Source organism: Anolis sagrei, chromosome 10, assembly GCF_037176765.1.
Source record: "Anolis sagrei isolate rAnoSag1 chromosome 10, rAnoSag1.mat, whole genome shotgun sequence".
Taxonomy (NCBI): Eukaryota; Metazoa; Chordata; class Lepidosauria; order Squamata; family Dactyloidae; genus Anolis; species Anolis sagrei.
Genome location: NC_090030.1, coordinates 33,478,156 through 33,500,683, shown reverse-complemented (window position 1 = coordinate 33,500,683; position 22,528 = coordinate 33,478,156). Strand labels below are relative to the sequence as shown.

The following is a 22,528-nucleotide window of genomic DNA, read 5'->3' as shown; positions in this document are numbered from 1 at the left end:
GTAATTGAACAAATTTGATCCGATTTACGAGGACTAACAAAAAAACTGCACACCCCTTGCAGACACATCTCCTGACAATGCCTGGCTCAAGAGCAGTACGTGTGAAAAAGACTTTGGAGTCTTCGTGGACAACAAGTTAGACATGAGCCAACAATGTGATGTCTTGGCAAAAAAGCCAATGGGATGTTGGCCTGCATCAAGAGGAGCCTAGTGTCTAGATCTAGGGAAGTCATGCTCCCCATGCTCTATTCCGCTTTGGTTAGACCACTTTACCTGGAATATTGTGTCCAATTCTGGGCACCACAATTCAAGAGAGATGTTGACAAGCTGGAATGTGTCCAGAGGAGGGCGACTAAAATGATCAAGGGTCTGGAGAACAAGCCCTATGAGGAGCGGCTTAAGGAGCTGGGCATGTTTAGCCTGAAGAAGAGAAGGCTGAGAGGAGATATGATAGCCATGTATCAATATGTGAGAGGAAGTCACAGGGAGGAGAGAGAAATGGCTTCAAACTATAATAATAGAATAATAATAGAATCTATATAAATAAAAATGTAGTGTTAGTTTGTGGAACGAACATAACTCAAAAACCACTGGACGAATTGACACCAAATTTGGACACAATACACCTATCAGGCCATCGAGTGACCATCACTCATAAAAATACTGGAAAACATAGCAGAAGAGACTTAAATAAAGCATTATTATTATTATTCTTTATTTATTTATTTATTTATTCTCTCTTGACGTTTCACCCGTATTTATAGCAGGCATCCTCAGAGGTTGTGAGGTCTGTTGGAAACTAGGACAAAGTGGGCAACTAAAATGATCAAGGGTCTGGAGAACAAGCCCTATGAGGAGCGGCTTAAGGAGCTGGGCATGTTTAGCCTAAAGAAGAGAAGGATGAGAGGAGACATGATGAGGGCCATGGATAAATATGTGAGAGGAAGCCACAGGGAGGAGGAGGGAGCAAGCTTGTTTTCTGCTTCCCTGGAGACTAGGACGTGAAACAATGGCTTGAAACTACAAGAGAGGAGATTCCATCTGAACATGAGGAAGAACTTCCTGACTGTGAGAGCCGTTCAGCAGTGGAAATACTCAAGGCGCAATTGCAAACTGTGCCAACAAAGAGAAAAAATAGGACAAGTGTAAAGAAGCCAGAATGGATGTCCAAAGAACTTCTAACTGTGCTAAAACACAAAAGAGACATGCACAAGAAGTGGAAAAAGGGAGAAATCACCAAAGAAGAATTCAAACAAATAGCCAACACCTGTAGGGAACTCTCTGCCCCGGAGTGTGGTGGAGGCTCCTTCTTTGGAAGCTTTGAAACAGAGGCTGGATGGCCATCTGTCAGGGGTGATTTGAATGCAATATTCCTGCTTCTTGGCAGAATGGGGTTGGACTGGATGATGGCCCAGGAGGTCTCTTCCGACTCTTTGATTCTGTGATCCATTTAGCACTCTTCATATGCTCAAGGGCATCATTTGGAAACAATACCTGGTGTATAGGTGCCTAGAAATGCCACCTTTCAGCCCCCCACACCTGGCCGTTATGCTTACAATTTGCAGACTTACAGACATGGTTTTTCTGTTTTGTGTATCTTAGTTGGAAACGGAAATCCAGCAAGTTTCGGAGGCCTACAAAAACCTGGAGAAGTCGTCCTCCAAGCGGGAAACCCTGGAAAAGGCCATGCGGAACAAGCTGGAAGGCGAAATCCGGAGGCTTCATGACTTCAACCGGGATCTCCGAGGTTATAAACCAATTTCCTTGTTCAGTTTAAACACTGTGGTTGAATGAAGAGCGTGAGTAGCGTGATGTCGAGATCTTTTCCCTCTCCCAAGTCTGTTTTTCCAACCCTTTTGTGTTTTTGTTATACATTGCTTCCCAAAAATTGCACATCCATAGCAAAACATGGTGGACAAAGGGTTGTTGTAGGTTTTTTTGGGCTATATGGCCATGTTCTAAAGGCATTTTCTCCTGACATTTCGCCTGCATCTATGGCAAGCATCCTCAGAGGTAGTGAGGTCTGTTGGAAGTAGGAAAAGGGGTTTATATATCTGTGGAATGACCAGGGTGGGGCAAAGGACTCTTGTCTGCTGGAGCAATCCTCCAGATAGATAGATTAGATAGAGATAGGTAGGTAGGTAGGTAGGTAGGTAGGTAGGTAGGTAGGTAGATAGATCAGGAGGACTGCTGGGAGTTGCAGTCCAAGAATAGGTAGAGGAGGAAGAAATGGGAGAAAGAGGAAGGGAAAGAAAAGGTGGAGCGAGGATGGAAGGGAAGAAGAAGAGAAGGAAGGAAGGAAGGAAGGAAGGAAGGAAGGAAGGAAGGAAGGAAGGAAGGAAGGAAGGAGAGAGAGAGAGAGAAAGAGGGAAGGGAAGGAGGAAGGAAGGAAGGAAAGAATTAAAGAAGGGAAGAAGAGAGGAAGGAAGAAAAGAAGGAGGGAGGGAAGGAATGAGAGAGAGAGAGAGAGAGAGAGAAAGAAAGAAAAAAAGAAAGAAGGAAGGAAGGGAAGGGAAGGAGGGAGGGAGGGAGGAAAGAATTAAAGAAGGGAGGGAGGGAGGAAGGAAGGAAGAAAAGAAGGAGGGAAGGAAGGAATGAGAGAAAGAAAGAAAGAAAAAGAAAAGGAAAGGAGGAATTAAAAAAGGAAGGGAGGAAAGAAAGAGAGAGAGAGAGAGAAAGGAATTAAAAAGGGAGGGAGGAAAGAAGGAAGGAAGGAAGGAAGGAAGGAAGGAAGGAAGGAAAGAAAAGAGAGAGGGAGGGAGGGAAAGGAATGAGAGAGAGAGAGAGAGAGAGAAAGAAAGAAAGAAGGAAGGGAAGGGATGAATTAAAGAAGGGAGGAAGAAAAGAGGGAGGGAAGGAAGGAATGAGAGAAAGAAAGAAAGAAAGGGGAAAGGAAAGGAGGAATTAAAAAAGGGAGGGAGGGAGGAAAGAAGGAAGGAAGAAAAGAGGGAGGGAAGGAAGGAATGAGTGAGAGAAAGAAAGAAAGAAAGAAAGGGAAGGAAGGAAGGAAGGAAGGAAGGAAGGAAGGAAGGAAGGAAGAAAAGAGAGAGGGAAGGAATGAGAGAAAGAAAGAAAGGGAAGGAAGGAGAGAAAGAAAGAAAGAAAGAAGGAAAGAAGGAAAGAAGGAAAGGAAAGGAGGAATTAAAAAGGGAGGGAAGAAAGAAGGAAGGAAGGAAGAAAAGAGGAAGGAAGGAATGAGAGAAAGAAAGGGAAGGAAGGAGAGAAAGAAAGAAAGGAAAAGAAAGGAAAGGAGGAATTAAAAAGGAAGGGAGGGAGAAAAGAAAGAAGGAAGGAAGGAAGAAAAGAGGGAGGGAAGGAAGGAATGAGAGAAAGAAAGGGAAGGAAGGAGAGAAAGAAAGAAAGGAAAAGGAAAAGAAAGGAAAGGAGGAATTAAAAAGGAAGGGAGGGAGGAAAGAAAGAAGGAAGGAAGGAAGAAAAGAGGGAGGGAAGGAAGGAATGAGAGAAAGAAAGGGAAGGAAGGAGAGAAAGAAAGAAAGGAAAAGGAAAAGAAAGGAAAGGAGGAATTAAAAAGGAAGGGAGGGAGGAAAGAAAGAAGGAAGGAAGGAAGAAAAGAGGGAGGGAAGGAAGGAATGAGAGAAAGAAAGGGAAGGAAGGAGAGAAGGAAGGATGGAAGGAAGGGAAGGAATTAAAAAAGGGAGGGAGGAAAGAAGGAAGGAGGGAAGGAAGGAATGAGAGAGAGAAAGAAAGAAAGAGAAAGAAGAGAAAAGAAGGGGGGAAGGTTGGCCACAGCAACGCGTGGCGAGTACAACTAGTAAAAAATAAATAAAACCTCTACACTGTTGAATTGATCCAGTTTGGCACCTTTTCCACTGCCATGGCTCAGTGCTCTGGGATCCTAGAAGCCTTCATTAGAAAGATGTTGAAATGGGAGTTGTGTTCCCGCGAGAGTCCCTTTGAGCCACGTCTCTCAATCTTTGGCTGCCTTTCTCTTGGCCGGTGGTCAGGAATCTGAGGAACCAAAGCTCCAACATCTGGAGGAGAAAGATTTGGAACATGTATTATTGCAGCTTATAATAATAATAATAAATGTAATAATAATAATAATAATAATAATATTTATTTATTTATAACCCTCTGACCTTCTTCAATGTAAATGTGCTTACATATCCTTCCAATAATAATAGAGTAAAATAATAAATGTAATAATAATAATAAATAGAGTAAAATAATAAATGAAATAATAACAATAATAATAGAGTAAAATAATATATGGAATAATAAATAGAGTGAAACAATATATGGAATAATAACAATAATAATAGAGTATAATAAATGTAATAATAATAAATAGAGTAAAATAATAAGTGTAATAATAAAAATAATAATAATAGATTAAAACAATATATGTAATAATAATAATAGAGTAAAATAATAAATTTAATAATAAATAGAGTAAAGCAATATATGTAATAATAACAATAATAATAAAGTAAAATAATAAATTTAATAATAAATAGAGTAAAATAATATATGGAATAATAAAAATAATAATAGAGTAAAATAATAAATGGAATAATAATAAATAGAGTAAAATTATACATGAAATAATAAGAAGAATAAAATAATAAATATAATATAATAATAGATTAAAATAATAAATGTAATAATAATAAAAAGTAAACTAAGAAATGTAATAATAATAGAGTGAAATAATAAATGCAATAATAATAGAGTAATATAATATATGGAATAATAACAATAATAAGTTTAAATTATTGATACAATAATAACTATAATAAATAGATTAAAATAATAAATGTAATAATAATAAATAGAGTAAAACAATAAATGTAATAATAATAATAATAAATAGAGTAAAATAATAGATGCAATAATAATAATGAATAGAGTAAAATAATAAATTTAATAATAACTATAATAAAATAAAATAGTAAATGTAATAATAGTCATAAAGTAAAATAATAAAAGTAATAAAAATAATAATAGAGTAAAATAATAAATTTAATAATAACTATAATAAAGTAAAATAGTAAATGTAATAAAAGTTATAATAAAGTAAAATAATAAATGTAATAAAATAATAATAGAGTAAAATAATACATGTATTAATAGCTATAATAAAGTAAAATAGTGAATGTAATAATAGTTATAATAAAGTAAAATAATAAATGTAATAAAAATAATAATAGAGTAAAATAATAAATTTAATAATAACTATAATAAGGAGAGTATAATAAAAATGTAATAATAACAATAAGGTAAAACAATAAACGTAATAATAATAAATAGAGTAAAATAATGTAAATGAAATAATAACAGAGTAAAATAATAAGTGCAACAATAAAAATCGAGTTAAATAATAAATGTAGTAACAACAATAATAAATAGAGTAAAATAATAAATGCAATAAAATCATAATAATAACAGAGTAAAATAATAAATAACCTTGACTCAAGTATTAAAAAGGGCTGAAAAACTTGGCTTATACTCAACCAGTCTATCTGGCTGAAATTGTGTCCATGTCCCAATGCCAGGGCTCTGCCTTTACAGAGGCAGAGATGAACCAAACCTTGACTCAAGTATTAAAAAGGGCTGGAAAACTTGGCTTATACTCAACCAGTCTATCTGGCTGAAATTGTGTCCATGTCACAATGCCAGGGCTCTGCCTTTACAGAGGCAGAGATGAACCAAACCTTGACTCAAGTATTAACAAGGGCTGAAAAACTTGGCTTATACTCAACCAGTCTATCTGGCTGAAATTGTGTCCATGTCACAATGCCAGGGCTCTGCCTTTACAGAGGCAGAGATGAACCAAACCTTGACTCAAGTATTAAAAAGGGCTGAAAAACTTGGCTTATACTCAACCAGTCTATCTGGCTGAAATTGTGTCCATGTCTCAATGCCAGGGCTCTGCCTTTACAGAGGCAGAGATGAACCAAACCTTGACTCAAGTATTAAAAAGATCTGGAAAACTTGGCTTATACTCAACCAGTCTATCTGGCTGAAATTGTGTCCATGTCACAATGCCAGGGCTCTGCCTTTACAGAGGCAGAGATGAACCAAACCTTGACTCAAGTATTAAAAAGGGCTGAAAAACTTGGCTTATACTCAAGTATGTGCAGTACTTAAATATCCCTTGGCTTTCCTTGCAGAGCGCATGGATACAGCCAACAAGCAGCTGGCGGAGAAAGAATTTGAAGGCTCTGAAGACAACCGGAAAACCATCTCCCAGCTCTTTGCACAAAGTGAGTCCAAGTCACTCTCACACTAACAACTCTATGTATCCCTGTACGCAGCAGAGGTGGAGGGCGGAATGTATACTACGTTTCATGTAATAACGTTTTGCATTCAAAGCAATTCACAGAAGAGTAAATACAATGCTAAGACTTGCAGCTGGAGCTTCAAGATATCCCAAGGTTCACCCATCCAGTTGGCTTTCACTATCAACTTCTGCAAGAAGGACCTCGAAAATGTCCCAAAGAGGCCATATTGTGTCAGAAGCAGGTCATAGAATCATAGAATCAAAGAGTTGTCCTGTGACAGAAAAAAAGGATGACTTGTTTCCCAATTTGGGATTGGATGTCCTCTAATCCCTCATCCACTCCATCTTGCTGAGATTGAAGATGACTTTCTTTTAGTGAGAAGACCGAGGCAAAGAAGGCATTAAGTAGTTCTGCCTTTTCCCTATCCCCTGTCAGCATCGCCCCATCTTCTCCTCGAAGAGGTCCTATTGCCTCCTTGTTTTTCTTTTTTCTACTGACATAAGAAAAGAAGCCTTTTTATTGTTTTTAATGTCCCTGGCAAGCCTGAGCTTGTTTTGTGCTTTAGCCTTGCGGACCTTTTCCCTACAGGTGTTGGCTATTTGTTTGAATTCTTCTTTGGTGATTTCTCCCTTTTTCCACTTCTTGTGCATGTCTCTTTTGTGTTTTAGCACAGTTAGAAGTTCTTTGGACATCCATTCTGGCTTCTTTGCACTTGTCCTATTTTTTCTCTTTGTTGGCACAGTTTGCAATTGTGCTTTGAGTATTTCACTCTTGAGAAATTCCCATCCATACGTAACTCCCTTATCTTTTAGTATCTGTGTCCACGGAATGCTGCTCAGCGTTTCCTTCATTTTTTGAAAATTGGCTCTCCTAAAGTCCAAAATGCGGGTTTGACTTGTCTTCGTTTCGGCCTTCCTTTGTACCTCGAATTGCAGGAGCACATGGTCACTTGCCCCTAGGGATCCGACCACTTCAACCGCATCGATCAGGTCCTCCGCATTTGTTAGGATGAGATCAAGAGTAGCCAACCCCCTTGTTGCCTCTTCTACCTTCTGGACTTCTATCCTAGAGCTGTGGCTATGTTGAACTCCATAGCTTCGCGTTGATGTGGCATTGGGGATTGAGCCTTGGTCGTGGGACTGTGGAGGCATGGAGGTGTTGTTTTTGTGATGTGTGCTGGGGAAGGCATTTGTGTTGTGCAAGAAAGCTATTCTCTTCTATTCCTTTGGGCAGATAAAGAGACCCAGAGGGAGAAGGAGAAGCTGGAGGTGGAGCTTGTGGGGGTCCGTTCCGCGAATGAAGAGCAGCGGCGGCACATCGAGATCCGCGACCAGGCGCTCAACAACGCTCAGGCCAAGGTGGTCAAGCTGGAGGAAGAGGTATCATTACCATTATTATTAATATTTCATTATCTATATCTATAAATCTGTAAGGGGCGTCCAATGGGACAGCAAAACTCAAAAAAACCCCAACGAAAATTAACCAAAATTCCCATGCACATACCTCAACCCACGAGGTACAAACATATCGAATCAAAATACTGAACAACACAACAACACACTCACAAAAGGACAAAACAACAGAGCATGCGCAATGGCGCAAAGTCCCCAGCGTGCGCGTGCACATGGCCGAACGGCCAACACACCCTCCGCACCTCCCTCCCTCGCCCCGCCCAGCACGATCACGCCACAACACGTCAGCTCACTCCCCCACCCCACACACGCAACACCACGCCCCAATCTTACCTCCTTCTTCTTCCCCTCCAAGCCCCGCCCCTTCCCGCCCTGTCCAAATCCATCCCTCCTCCCCCTCCTTCTTCCCCTCCAAACCCCGCCCCCTCCAAGCCCCGCCCCCCTTCCCGTAGAGAAAGGGAGGGAAGGAAAGCAGGAAAGAGAGAAGGAAGGAAAAAAGAGACAGCAGAAGAGAAAGAAAAAGAGGGAGAGGAAGGAAAGAGATAGAGAAGGAAAGACAGGAAGAAAGGAAAGAAGGAAGAAAGAGAAAGGGAGGTAAAGAAAAAGGGGGAAGGAAGGAAAGTAAGAGAAAGAAGGAAGAAGAAAAGGAAAGATGGAAGGAAATATAAGAGAGACAGCAGAAGAGAAAGAAAAAGGGGGAAGGAAGGAAAGAGGTAGAGAAGGAAGAAATGAGAGAAAGAGGGAGGGAAAGAAAAAGGGGAAAGAAGGAAGGAGAGGAGGAAAGAAAAAAAGGGAAGGAAGGAAGGAAAGAGGGAGTGAAGGAAGGGGGACGATGTAGAGAAAGAGGGAGGGAAGGAAAGAGAGAAGGAAGAAAAGAGAGACAGCAGAAGAGAAAGTAAAAGGGGGAAGGAAGGAAAGAGGTAGAGAAGGAAGAAATGAGAAAAAGAGGGAGGGAAAGAAAAAGGGGAAAGAAGGAAGGAGAGAAAGAAGGAAGGAGAGAAGGAAAGAAAAAAGGGAATGAAGGAAGAAAAGAGGGAGTGAAGGAAGGGGGAAGATGTAGAGAAAAAGGGAGGGAAGGTTAGAGAGAAGGAAGGAAAGAGAGAGAGCAGAAGAGAAAGAATAAGGGGGAAGGAAGGAAAGAGGTAGAGAAGGAAGAAATGAGAGAAAGAGGGAGGGAAAGAAAAAGGGGAAAGAAGGAAGGAGAGAAGGAAGGAAGGAGAGAAGGAAAGAAAAAAAGGAATGAAGGAAGGAAAGAGGGAGTGAAGGAAGGGGGACGATGTAGAGAAAGAGGGAGGGAAGGAAAGAGAGAAGGAAGAAAAGAGAGACAGCAGAAGAGAAAGTAAAAGGGGGAAGGAAGGAAAGAGGTAGAGAAGGAAGAAATGAGAGAAAGAGGGAGGAAAAGAAAAAGGGGAAAGAAGGAAGGAGAGGAGGAAAGAAAAAAGGGAATGAAGGAAGGAAAGAGGGAGTGAAGGAAGGGGGAAAATGTAGAGAAAGAGGGAGGGAAGGAAAGAGAGAAGGAAGAAAAGAGAGACAGCAGAAGAGAAAGAAAAGGGGGGGAGGAAGGAAAGAGGTAGAGAAGGAAGAAATGAGAGAAAGAAGGAGGGAAAGAAAAAGGGGAAAGAAGGAAGGAGAGGAGGAAAGAAAAAAAGGGAAGGAAGGAAGGAAAGAGGGAGTGAAGGAAGGGGGACGATGTAGAGAAAGAGGGAGGGAAGGAAAGAGAGAAGGAAGAAAAGAGAGACAGCAGAAGAGAAAGAAAAGGGGGGGAGGAAGGAAAGAGGTAGAGAAGGAAGAAATGAGAGAAAGAAGGAGGGAAAGAAAAAGGGGAAAGAAGGAAGGAGAGGAGGAAAGAAAAAAAGGGAAGGAAGGAAGGAAAGAGGGAGTGAAGGAAGGGGGACGATGTAGAGAAAGAGGGAGGGAAGGAAAGAGAGAAGGAAGAAAAGAGAGACAGCAGAAGAGAAAGTAAAAGGGGGAAGGAAGGAAAGAGGTAGAGAAGGAAGAAATGAGAAAAAGAGGGAGGGAAAGAAAAAGGGGAAAGAAGGAAGGAGAGAAAGAAGGAAGGAGAGAAGGAAAGAAAAAAGGGAATGAAGGAAGAAAAGAGGGAGTGAAGGAAGGGGGAAGATGTAGAGAAAGAGGGAGGGAAGGAAAGAGAAGGAAGAAAAGAGAGACAGCAGAAGAGAAAGAAAAAGGGGGAAGGAAGGAAAGAGATAGAGAAGGAAGAGGAGAAGGAAAGATGGGAAGGAAGGAAGGAGGGAAAGGAAGAAAGGGGGAGGGAATGAAGGAAAGAGAGAAGGATGAAACCAAGGAGCGAAAGAAGGAAGGAAAGAAAGAAAGAAAGAAAGAGGTAGAGAAGGAAGAAAGGAGAGAAAGGGGGAGAAAAGGGGGGAAGGAATAGGTAGGTACCTCTCTTTCATAATACTCCAGATATCTACCTCTACTTTGAAAAGATTTACTATAGGCCACAGCAACGCTTGGCAGGGCACATCTAGTGTGTGTATATATATTGAAGAGCTAAGACGCTCCCTGGATCGAAGGAATCAGGAGAGAAAGCTGGGTCTGCAAGCGCGGTGATTCCAAAGCATCGGCTCATTTGCAGCGACAGGAAAACAGCTGGGTTGTTTTGCAACTGCTTTCCTTACTTAACTCTCCATTTTGGTCTGGGAGTAATTTTCCAGAGGTGGTTTTTGAGGGTTGTAACTTTTTATTTTAAAACAAGCAAACAGAAAAGGACTCGGTCGTAAGCGGAAAGCGTAACCGAGATGGGCTTGGCACTCGAGGCGGTTCAGGCACAGAGGCGCCTTGTTTGGGAACGGGCTTTGCAAAATTCCCATATCTCTAGAGTTTATTTATTTGTCGTGTCAGAGCGACCAGTCCATTATATTACATTTCTAACAGAACAAAGCAAACAAACAGACAAATACAAAACTTGTGAGTTTGGTAGCTGGTTAAATGTCCTTTGACCAGTATCTGGCCACTTGGAGTGCCTCTGGTGTTGCCTCATGGAGGTCCTCCATTGTGCATGTGGTGGGACTCAGATTGCATTGCAGCAGGTGGTCAGTGGTTTGCTCCTCTCCACACTCGCATGTCGAGGATTCCACTTTGTAGCCCCATTTCTGAAGGTTGGCTCTGCATCTCGTGGTGCCAGAGCGCAGTCTGTTCAGCGCCTTCCAAGTCGCCCAGTCCTCTGTGTGCTCAGGGGGGAGTCTCTCATTTGGTATCAGCCATTGATTGAGGTTCTGGGTTTGAGCCTGCCACTTTTGGACTCTCGCTTGCTGAGGTGCTCCAGCGAGTGTCTCTGTAGATCTTAGAAAACTATTTCTAGATTTAAGTCGTTGACGTGCTGGCTGATACCCAAACAGGGGATGAGCTGGAGATGTCTCTGCCTTGGTCCTTTCCCTATTGGCTGCCACTTCCCGGCGGATGTCAGGTGGTGCAATACCGGCTAAGCAGTGTAATTTCTCCAGTGGTGTAGGGCACAGACACCCAGTGATAATGCGGCATGTCTCATTAAGAGCCACATCCACTGTTTTAGCGTGGTGAGATGTGTTCCACACTGGGCATGCATACTCAGCAGCAGAGTAGCACAGCGCAAGGGCAGATGTCTTCACTGTATCTGGTTGTGATCCCCAGGTTGTGCCAGTCAGCTTTCGTATGATATTGTTTCCAGCACCCACTTTTTGCTTGATGTTCAGGCAGTGCTTCTTGTAGGTCAGAGCACGGTCCAGAGTGACTCCCAGGTATTTGGGTGCACTGCAATGCTTGAGTGGGATTCTTTCCCAGGTAATAATCCTCAGAGCTCGGGATGCTTGTCTGTTCTTGAGGTGAAAGGCACATGTCTGTGTTTTAGATCTCTAGAGTTAAAAGTATATATTATTGACCTGAGATCCTTGATTGACTTTAAAGAAATGGATTGAATTCTGCATTTGGAGATGTGTGTGTGGCATATAGTTGTATCTCTGTAGCTGGAGTTTTTTTCGGAGTTTTGTTTTTTGTCTCAATTGAGATAAAAGCGGGATGGAAACAAACAAACAAACAAAAATAACAACTGGGTTGTTGTGAGTTTCCCAGGCTGTGTGGCCATGTTCCAGAAGCAGGTTCCAGGTTCGACTACTCCTGAAAAAGGCTTCCCTTGACTCCACAGTGCTGAGCAACTACAGACCAATCTCCAACCTTCCTGTTTTGGGCAAGGTGCTGGAGCGGGTGGTTGCCTCCCAGCTCCAGGGCTTTCTGGAGGACATCAACTACCTGGACCAGTCACAGTCTGGCTTCAGGCCTGGTCACGGCACCGAGACGGCTTTGGTCGCCTTGGTGGATGACCTCCGCAGAGAGCTGGACAGGGGGAGTGTGACTCTGTTGGTTCTCTTGGACATCTCAGCGGCTTTCGATACCATCGATCATGGTATCCTTCTGAGACGACTCTCCGGGATGGGTCTTGGAGGCATGGTTATGTCGTGCCTCCAAGGGTCGATCCCAGATGGTGAAGCTGGGAGACGCCTGCTCAGACCCCTGGCTCAGACCTGTGGGGTCCCGCAAGGCTCTATTTTATCTCCCATGCTTTTTAACATCTACATGAAACCGCTGGGAGAGGTCATCCGGAGTTTTGGAGTTGGGTGCCATCTCTACTACTCTACTACTCTTTTCCACCTAACTCCAAGGAAGCCCCTCGAGTGCTAGACGAGTGCCTGGCCACTGTGGCTGTCTGGATGAGGAGGAACAAGCTGAGGATCAATCTCAACAAGACAGAGGTCCTTCTGGTCGATCGCAAACCAGATCGGGTTGACAGATTGATTCAGGGGGGAACATCTGACTTGCATGACAAACAAAGAGTTGGATGTCCTGTGACAGCAACCACCGAGTTTCATAAGCAAAAGGCTGACAGATTGATTCAAGTGGGAACATCTGACTTGCATGACAAACAAAGAGTTGGATGTCCTGTGACAGCAACCACCGAGTTTCATAAGCAAAAGGCTGACATATTGATTCAGTTGGGAACATCTGACTTGCATGACAAACAAAGAGTTGGACGTCCTGTGACAGCAACCACCGAGTTTCACAAGCAAAAGGTTGACAGATTGATTCAGGTGGGAACATCTGACTTGCATGACAAACAAAGAGTTGGATGTCCTGTGACAGCAACCACCGAGTTTCATAAGCAAAAGGCTGACAGATTGATTCAAGTGGGAACATCTGACTTGCATGACAAACAAAGAGTTGGATGTCCTGTGACAGCAACCACCGAGTTTCATAAGCAAAAGGCTGACATATTGATTCAGTTGGGAACATCTGACTTGCATGACAAACAAAGAGTTGGACGTCCTGTGACAGCAACCACCGAGTTTCACAAGCAAAAGGTTGACAGATTGATTCAGGTGGGAACATCTGACTTGCATGACAAACAAAGAGTTGGATGTCCTGTGACAGCAACCACCGAGTTTCATAAGCAAAAGGCTGACAGATTGATTCAAGTGGGAACATCTGACTTGCATGACAAACAAAGAGTTGGACGTCCTGTGACAGCAACCACCGAGTTTCACAAGCAAAAGGTTGACAGATTGATTCAGGTGGGAACATCTGACTTGCATGACAAACAAAGAGTTGGATGTCCTGTGACAGCAACCACCGAGTTTCATAAGCAAAAGGCTGACAGATTGATTCAAGTGGGAACATCTGACTTGCATGACAAACAAAGAGTTGGATGTCCTGTGACAGCAACCACCGAGTTTCATAAGCAAAAGGCTGACATATTGATTCAGTTGGGAACATCTGACTTGCATGACAAACAAAGAGTTGGACGTCCTGTGACAGCAACCACCGAGTTTCACAAGCAAAAGGTTGACAGATTGATTCAGGTGGGAACATCTGACTTGCATGACAAACAAAGAGTTGGATGTCCTGTGACAGCAACCACCGAGTTTCATAAGCAAAAGGCTGACAGATTGATTCAAGTGGGAACATCTGACTTGCATGACAAACAAAGAGTTGGACGTCCTGTGACAGCAACCACCGAGTTTCACAAGCAAAAGGTTGACAGATTGATTCAGGTGGGAACATCTGACTTGCATGACAAACAAAGAGTTGGATGTCCTGTGACAGCAACCACCGAGTTTCATAAGCAAAAGGCTGACAGATTGATTCAAGTGGGAACATCTGACTTGCATGACAAACAAAGAGTTGGATGTCCTGTGACAGCAACCACCGAGTTTCATAAGCAAAAGGCTGACATATTGATTCAGTTGGGAACATCTGACTTGCATGACAAACAAAGAGTTGGACGTCCTGTGACAGCAACCACCGAGTTTCACAAGCAAAAGGTTGACAGATTGATTCAGGTGGGAACATCTGACTTGCATGACAAACAAAGAGTTGGATGTCCTGTGACAGCAACCACCGAGTTTCATAAGCAAAAGGCTGACAGATTGATTCAAGTGGGAACATCTGACTTGCATGACAAACAAAGAGTTGGATGTCCTGTGACAGCAACCACCGAGTTTCATAAGCAAAAGGCTGACATATTGATTCAGTTGGGAACATCTGACTTGCATGACAAACAAAGAGTTGGACGTCCTGTGACAGCAACCACCGAGTTTCACAAGCAAAAGGTTGACAGATTGATTCAGGTGGGAACATCTGACTTGCATGACAAACAAAGAGTTGGATGTCCTGTGACAGCAACCACCGAGTTTCATAAACAAAAGGCTGACATATTGATTCAGTTGGGAACATCTGACTTGCATGACAAACAAAGAGTTGGACGTCCTGTGACAGCAACCACCGAGTTTCACAAGCAAAAGGTTGACAGATTGATTCAGGTGGGAACATCTGACTTGCATGACAAACAAAGAGTTGGATGTCCTGTGACAGCAACCACCGAGTTTCATAAGCAAAAGGCTGACAGATTGATTCAAGTGGGAACATCTGACTTGCATGACAAACAAAGAGTTGGATGTCCTGTGACAGCAACCACCGAGTTTCATAAGCAAAAGGCTGACATATTGATTCAGTTGGGAACATCTGACTTGCATGACAAACAAAGAGTTGGACGTCCTGTGACAGCAACCACCGAGTTTCACAAGCAAAAGGTTGACAGATTGATTCAGGTGGGAACATCTGACTTGCATGACAAACAAAGAGTTGGATGTCCTGTGACAGCAACCACCGAGTTTCATAAGCAAAAGGCTGACAGATTGATTCAAGTGGGAACATCTGACTTGCATGACAAACAAAGAGTTGGACGTCCTGTGACAGCAACCACCGAGTTTCATAAGCAAAAGGCTGACATATTGATTCAGTTGGGAACATCTGACTTGCATGACAAACAAAGAGTTGGACGTCCTGTGACAGCAACCACCGAGTTTCACAAGCAAAAGGTTGACAGATTGATTCAGGTGGGAACATCTGACTTGCATGACAAACAAAGAGTTGGATGTCCTGTGACAGCAACCACCGAGTTTCATAAGCAAAAGGTTGACAGATTGATGCAGGTGGGAACATCTGACTTGCATGACAAACAAAGAGTTGGATGTCCTATGACAGCAACCACCGAGTTTCATAAGCAAAAGGCTGACATATTGATTCAGTTGGGAACATCTGACTTGCATGACAAACAAAGAGTTGGATGTCCTGTGACAGCAACCACCGAGTTTCACAAGCAAAAGGTTGACAGATTGATTCAGGTGGGAACATCTGACTTGCATGACAAACAAAGAGTTGGACGTCCTGTGACAGCAACCACCGAGTTTCATAAGCAAAAGGCTGACATATTGATTCAGGTGGGAACATCTGACTTGCATGACAAAGAGTTGGACGTCCTGTGACAGCAACCACCGAGTTTCACAAGCAAAAGGTTGACAGATTGATTCAGGTGGGAACATCTGACTTGCATGACAAACAAAGAGTTGGACGTCCTGTGACAGCAACCACCGAGTTTCACAAGCAAAAGGTTGACAGATTGATTCAGGTGGGAACATCTGAATTGCATGACAAACAAAGAGTTGGACGTATTGTCGAAGGCTTTCATGGCCACTATCCATGGGTTGTTGTAGGTTTTTCCGGGCTATATGGCCATGTTCTGGAGGCAATTTTTCTCCTGACGTTTCGCCTGCATCTATGGCAAGCATCCTCAGAGGTAATGAGGTCTGTTGGAACTAGGAAAAATGGGTTTATATATCTGTGGAATGACCAGGGTGAGACAAAGGACTTTTGTTTGCTGGGGCTAGCTGTGAATGTTTCAGCTGATCACCTTGATTTGCATTCAATGGCTTGGAAGCGCCTGGGGGGAATCTTTTGTTGAGAGTGATTTCATGTGCCTGTTTGTTTCCCCTCTGTTGTTTTGCTGCTGTAATTTTTGAGTTTTTTAATACTGGTAGCCAGATTTTGTTCATTTTCATGGTTTCCTCCTTTCTGTTGAAATTGTCCACATGCTTGTGGATTTCAATGGCTTCTCTGTGTAGTCTGACATGTTGGTTGTGAGAGTGGTCCAGCACTTCTGTGTTCTCAAATAATATGCTGTGTCCAGGTTGGTTCATCAGGTGCTCTGCTATGGCTGATTTCTCTGGTTGGAGTAGTTTGCAGTTGGAGTTGGAAGTCCTGTGACAGCAACCACCGAGTTTCACAAGCAAAAGGTTGACAGATTGATTCAGGACGATTGTCATATCACTCAGAGAGAAATTTCAAGCATAACTACAACTCCCAAATGACAAAATAAATCCCCCCTCCCAACCCCACCAGTATTCAAATTTGGGCATTTCGGGTATTTCTGCCACATGTAGTCCAGTGAATGAAAATACATCCTGCATATCGGATATTTACATGACGATCCATAACAGTAGCAAAATTACAGTTGTGAAGGAGCAACAAAAATAATTTTATGGTTGGGGGTCACCACAACATGAAGAACTGTATTAAAGGGGTCACGGCATTAGGAAGGTTGAGAAACACTGCCCTAGGGTGTATTTACATTGTAGATTATTTATTTATTTATTTCTTGCACTTCTAACCCGCCCTTCTCAACCCCCGAGGGGGACTCAGGGTGCCTTACAAAAAGGCACAATTTGATGCCGGCACAACAACAAGATAGAAATAAAACATATAAACAGTAATTAAAACAATTTAAACAATCCATTATACATCACAATCCCTAAAAACAATCTAGTGCTCAACGTTTACCAGCTCAGAGTCCGTAAATTCAAATTCCACATTGTCCAATCCATCAATTCTAGTCGTCGCTTGTCCCTTATCTATCCACCAGATTACCTGAAGGCCTGGTCCCCAAATCCATGTTTTTAATTTCCTTCTAAAGGAGAGGAGGGATGTCGATGACCTAATTTCCCCAGGGAGTGAGTTCCACAGGTGAGGGGCCACCACCGAGAAGGCCCTGCTCCTCGTCCCCACCAATCTCACTTGTGATAGAGGTGGGGCCAAGAGCAGTGCTTCCCCAGAAGATCTTAAACTCCGAGGCAGGACGTAGAAGCAGATGCGTTAGGCCAGATACGCTGGGCCGGAACCATATAGGGTTTTGTAGGTCAAGACCAGCACTTTGAATTGTGCTTGGAACTGGATCGGCAGCCAGTGGAGCTGACACAATAGAGGGGTGGTATGTTCCCTGTATGACGCTCCGGTGAGTAATCTGGCTGCCGCTCACTGGACTAATTGAGGTTTCTGAACAGTCTTCAAAGGCAACCCCACGTAGAGTGCGTTGCAGTAATCTATTTGGGATATAACGAGAGCATGGACCACTGTGGCCAGATCAGACTTCCCAAGGTACAGGCGCAACTGGCGCACAAGTTTTAATTGTGCAAAAGCTCTCCCGACCACCGCCGAGACCTGGGGTTCCAGATACCACTTTGAACTGCCATGGTGGAATGCTTTGGAATCCTTGGTTGAGTGAGATACCTCTCCTTTTGCAGAGAAGGCTTTTAAAACTACAAATCCCCCTCCTAACTCTTTGTGGGGTGTTTTCCCCAAAAGCAAAGGAATGCCGGACAGCGGAGAAAGGAGGGACGTCAGCCACGCGGCGCCTCTTCCCCCAAACTCCCCTGCTGAGTCTTGGCAGCCTTCGAGAAAGCTGTTTCCACTTCCAGAAACATGCTCAGACTTTGGATGATGTTAATCAAACCCATCTGCTGAGGAGAAGGGAGCAACTCTGGACGGAACGAGGCTGCAAGCCGCCACAATCGGAACGGCAGAGAAGCAGTGGATTTTTCGCGCTGTTTGCATTGCAGTTGAGACCGAGAGGGATGAGATACGTACACCTGATGCACTCAATAAAGCTGGAAAAAAATGTTTCAAAACTCATTCAATTTATTTATTTGTCGTGTCAGGGCAACCAGACAATTGTATTACATTTCTAACAGAACAAAACAAACAGACAAAATACAAAATTTGCAAGTTTGGTAGTTGATTAAATGTCCTTTGACCAGTATCTGGCCACTTGCAGTGCTTCTGCAAGAAGGTCCTCCCTTGTGCATGTGGCAGGGCTCAGGGTGCATTGCAGCAGGTGGTCAGTGGTTTGCTCTTCTCCCCACTCGCATGTCGAGGACTCCACTTTGTGGCCGCATTTCTTGAGGTTGGCTCTGCATCTCGTGGTGCCAGAGCGCAGTCTGTTCAGTGCCTTCCAAGTCGCCCAGTTTTCTGTGTGCCCAGGGGGGAGTCTCTCATTTGGTATCAAGTTCTAGGTTTGAGCCTGCCACTTTTGGACTCTCGCTTGCTGAGGTGTTCCAGCTAGTGTCTCTGTAGATCTAAGAAAACTATTTCTTGATTTAAGTCATTGGCATGCTGGCTGATACCCAAACAGGGGATGAGCTGGAGATGTCTCTGCCTTGGTCCCTTCACTATTGACTGCTACTTCCCGGCAGATGTCAGGTGGTGCAATACCGGCTAAGCAGTGTAATTTCTCCAGTGGTGTAGGGCGCAGGCACCCTGTGATAATGAGGCATGTTTCATTAAGAGCCACATCCACTGTTTTAGCGTGGTGAGATGTGTTCCACACTGGGCATGCATACTCAGCAGCAGAGTAGCATAGCACAAGGGCAGATCATGGAATCATAGAATCATAGAATCCTAGAGTTGGAAGAGACCTCCTGGGACATCCAGTCCAACCCCATTCTGCCAAGAAGCAGGAATATTGCATTCAAATCACCCCTGACAGATGGCCATCCAGCCCCTGCTTAAAAGCTTCCAAAGAAGGAGCCTCCACCACACTCCGGGGCAGAGAGTTCCACTGCTGAACGGCTCTCACAGTCAGGAAGTTCTTCCTCATGTTCAAATCGAATCTCCTCTCTTGTAGTTTGAAGCCATTGTTCCATTGCATCCTAGTCTCCAGGGAAGCAGAAAACAAGCCTGCTCCCTCCTTCCTGTGGCTTCCTCTCACATATTTAAACATGGCTATCATATCTCCTCTCAGCCTTCTCTTCTTCAGGCTAAACATGCCCAGCTCCTTAAGCCGCTCCTCATAGGGCTTGTTGATCGGAGGGATGATCGGAGGGATCGTGTGGGTTCGTATATGGAGATGCGGTCACACAGATAGGCATGTCTCAAACCGTTTAGGGCTGTGTAGGTAAGCACCTGCACCTTGAATTGGGACCGGAAAATGAACGGCAGCCAATGGAACTCCTTAAACAGGAGGGTTGACCTCTCTCTGTACGGAGCACCAGTTAACAACCTGGCCGCCGCCCATTGGACCAGTTGAAATTTCCGAGCCGTTTTCAAGGGCAGCCCCACGTACAGCGCATTACAGTAGTCCAATCTAGAGGCGACCAAGGCATGGACCACCCCGGCCAGATCTCACCATAGTGTGGTGAGATGTGTTCCACACTGGGCATGCGTACTCAGCAGCAGAGTAGCATAGCGCAAGGGCAGATGTCTTCACTGTGTCTGGTTGTGATCCCCAGGTTGTGCCAGGGATGCTTGACTGTTCTTAAGGTGAAAGGCACATGTCTGTGTTTTAGATGGATTAGAGATCAGCTGGTTTCCCCTGTAATAGGCAGTAAGAGCACCTAGAGCTTCGGAGAGCCTGTTGCCCTGCCCTAAACTACATTTTTCAGAATTCTGAGAAGGCTGCCATTCCTCTTTAGATTACGAAGAGAGAGGCTGCCTCTCTGGCATAAGGCTCCTTGCCTTCCCAAACTACGTTTCCTAGAATTCTCTCCCAAATGCCGAAGCCAGAGAACGTCATGGGAATGTGTCTCGGTGCCAAGCCAGACTGACACCCTGTTTGTATTTCTTTCTTTCCTTATAGCTGAAGAAGAAGCAGGTGTATGTTGAGAAGGTTGAGAAGATGCAGCAGGCGCTGGTCCAGCTGCAGGCGGCCTGCGAAAAACGGGAACAGCTGGAACACCGACTCCGGACTCGGCTGGAGAGGGAGCTGGAGTCTCTCCGGATGCAGCAGGTAAGGCGGGCAGGGGGTTGTTGTTGTTTTTGTTGTTGTTTGGTTCCAGAACCAACCTGTAGATGCTCAAGCCCCATCATAAACAATGGCATATATACTGTAGACCAGGGGTCCCCAAACTAAGATCCGGCCCCCCGAGGGCATTTATCCGCCAAGACCCTCCTCCTCCTCCTCCTCCTCCTCTGCTGGGCAAGAACCCCCTCCCTTCACACACACACACACACACACACAGACATCATCTTTGATTTTGGGCTGTATGGATGTGTTCCAGAAGCATTCTCTCCTGATGTTCTCTCTTTGGTTCCATCCTTCCTTGTCTCTTTCCTTCCTTCCCACCCTCTTTCTCTTTTTTGTTCCTTCTCTCCTTCCTTCTCTACCTTTCTTTCTTTCCTTTTCTCCTTCCCTCCTTCTTTCCCTCTCTCCCCCTCCTTCTCTCCTTCCTTCAATCTCTACTCTTCTTTCTTTCTTTCTTTCCTTCTTTCTCTCCTTCCCTCCTTTTCCCCTTCTTCTTTCCCTTTTTTCTTTCTCTCCCTCCTTCTCTCCTTCCTTCATTCTCTACCCTTCTTTCTTTCCTTCCCTCCTTCTTTCCCTCTTTCCTTCTCTCCTTCCTTCCTTCTCTACCCTTCTTTCTTTCTTTCCCCTTCTTCCCCCCTTCCCTCTTTCTTTCTTTCTCTCCTTCCTTCTCCCCTTCCTTCATTCTCTACCCTTCTTTGTTTCCTTCCCTCCTTCTTTCCCTTTCCTTCTCTCCTTCCTTCCTTCTCTACCCTTCTTTCTTTCCTTCTTTCTCTCCTTCCCCTTTCTTTCTTTCCCTCCTTCTCCCCTTCCTTCATTCTCTACCCTTCTTTGTTTCCTTCCCTCCTTCTTTCCCTTTCCATCTCTCCTTCCTTCCTTCTCTACCCTTCTTCCTTTCCTTCTTTCTCTCCTTCCCCTTTCTTTCTTTCCCTCCTTCTCCCCTTCCTTCATTCTCTACCCTTCTTTCTTTCCTTCCCTCCTTCTTTCCCTCTTTCCTTCTCTCCTTCCTTCCTTCTCTACCCTTCTTTCTTTCCTTCTTTCTCTCCTTCCCCTTTCTTTCTTTCCCTCCTTCTCCCCTTCCTTCATTCTCTACCCTTCTTTCTTTCCTTCCCTCCTTCTTTCCCTTTCCTTCTCTCCTTCCTTCCTTCTCTACCCTTCTTTCTTTCCTTCTTTCTCTCCTTCCCCTTTCTTTCTTTCCCTCCTTCTCCCCTTCCTTCATTCTCTACCCTTCTTTGTTTCCTTCCCTCCTTCTTTCCCTTTCCTTCTCTCCTTCCTTCCTTCTCTACCCTTCTTCCTTTCCTTCTTTCTCTCCTTCCCCTTTCTTTCTTTCCCTCCTTCTCCCCTTCCTTCATTCTCTACCCTTCTTTCTTTCCTTCCCTCCTTCTTTCCCTCTTTCCTTCTCTCCTTCCTTCCTTCTCCACCCTTCTTTCTTTCCTTCTTTCTCTCCTTCCCCTTTCTTTCTTTCCCTCCTTCTCCCCTTCCTTCATTCTCTACCCTTCTTTCTTTCCTTCCCTCCTTCTTTCCCTTTCCTTCTCTCCTTCCTTCCTTCTCTACCCTTCTTTCTTTCCTTCTTTCTCTCCTTCCCCTTTCTTTCTTTCCCTCCTTCTCCCCTTCCTTCATTCTCTACCCTTCTTTCTTTCCTTCCCTCCTTCTTTCCCTCTTTATTTCTTTCTTCTCTACCCTTCTTTCTCTCCTTCCCCCCTTCTTTCCCTCTTTCTTTCTCTTTCTCTCCCTCCTTCTCGCCTTCCTTCTTTACCCTTCTTTCTCTCCTTCTCTCCTTCTTTGCCTCCTTCTCTCCCTCCTTCTTTCTTTCCTTCCTTCTTTCCCCCTTTCTGTGTATGCGTTTTGTGTGTGTATATGCATAGATGTGTGTGTTTGTGTATATATATATGGTTTTGCAGCCCTCTGTTTAAAAAGTTTGAGGACCCCTGCTGTAGACTCTCCATGACCCTGCTGTGAATTGGTAGATGCCGGAGAAATGTAGTTTCTGGGTTTCTGTGAGCTTTCCAGGCTGTAAATGTAGTTTCTGGTTGTGTCGAACAGAGAAGGGTTCTTTCTCCCACCTTGGACATCATTCCACAGGTGTGTGTGTGTGTATGAGAGGAGAGGAAAGTAGCAGGGCAGGATGAGCTGAGTGAGCTGGGAAAGAGACTCAGAGAGCACAGGATTCTGGGAAATGTAGTTTGGGACGACAAGGATCAACATTCCAGAGAATGCAAAACGCCCTGCCCTGAACTACATTTCCCAAAATTTTGCTCAGCACACACATTGTACCTGCCTCACCTCTGAACAAACCTCTGAAGACGCATGCCACAGATGCAGGCGAAACATCAGGAGAGAATGCTACTGGACCATGGCTAGTATATATGCAGGGGTGGCCTGTATATTACGAGGGTTGAATGAAAAGTAATGCCTCCACCTTCGTAACTCCTCAACAGATGGCAGTACTGGTATGCGGCAGGTACTGGCTTGTTCAG

General features: G+C 44.1%; 1 protein-coding gene across 1 annotated transcript in view; it reads left to right on the top strand.

The window, feature by feature from the left end:
* Nucleotides 1–22,528, top strand: part of AMOT (angiomotin) — a 75,895-nt gene that overhangs the window by 28,519 nt on the left and 24,848 nt on the right. The window contains exons 5-8 of the mRNA XM_067471686.1: nucleotides 1,603–1,747; nucleotides 6,135–6,227; nucleotides 7,479–7,624; nucleotides 19,890–20,039. Coding sequence (XP_067327787.1) covers nucleotides 1,603–1,747; nucleotides 6,135–6,227; nucleotides 7,479–7,624; nucleotides 19,890–20,039 — 534 coding nt within the window. The remainder of the gene's footprint in view (nucleotides 1–1,602; nucleotides 1,748–6,134; nucleotides 6,228–7,478; nucleotides 7,625–19,889; nucleotides 20,040–22,528) is intronic.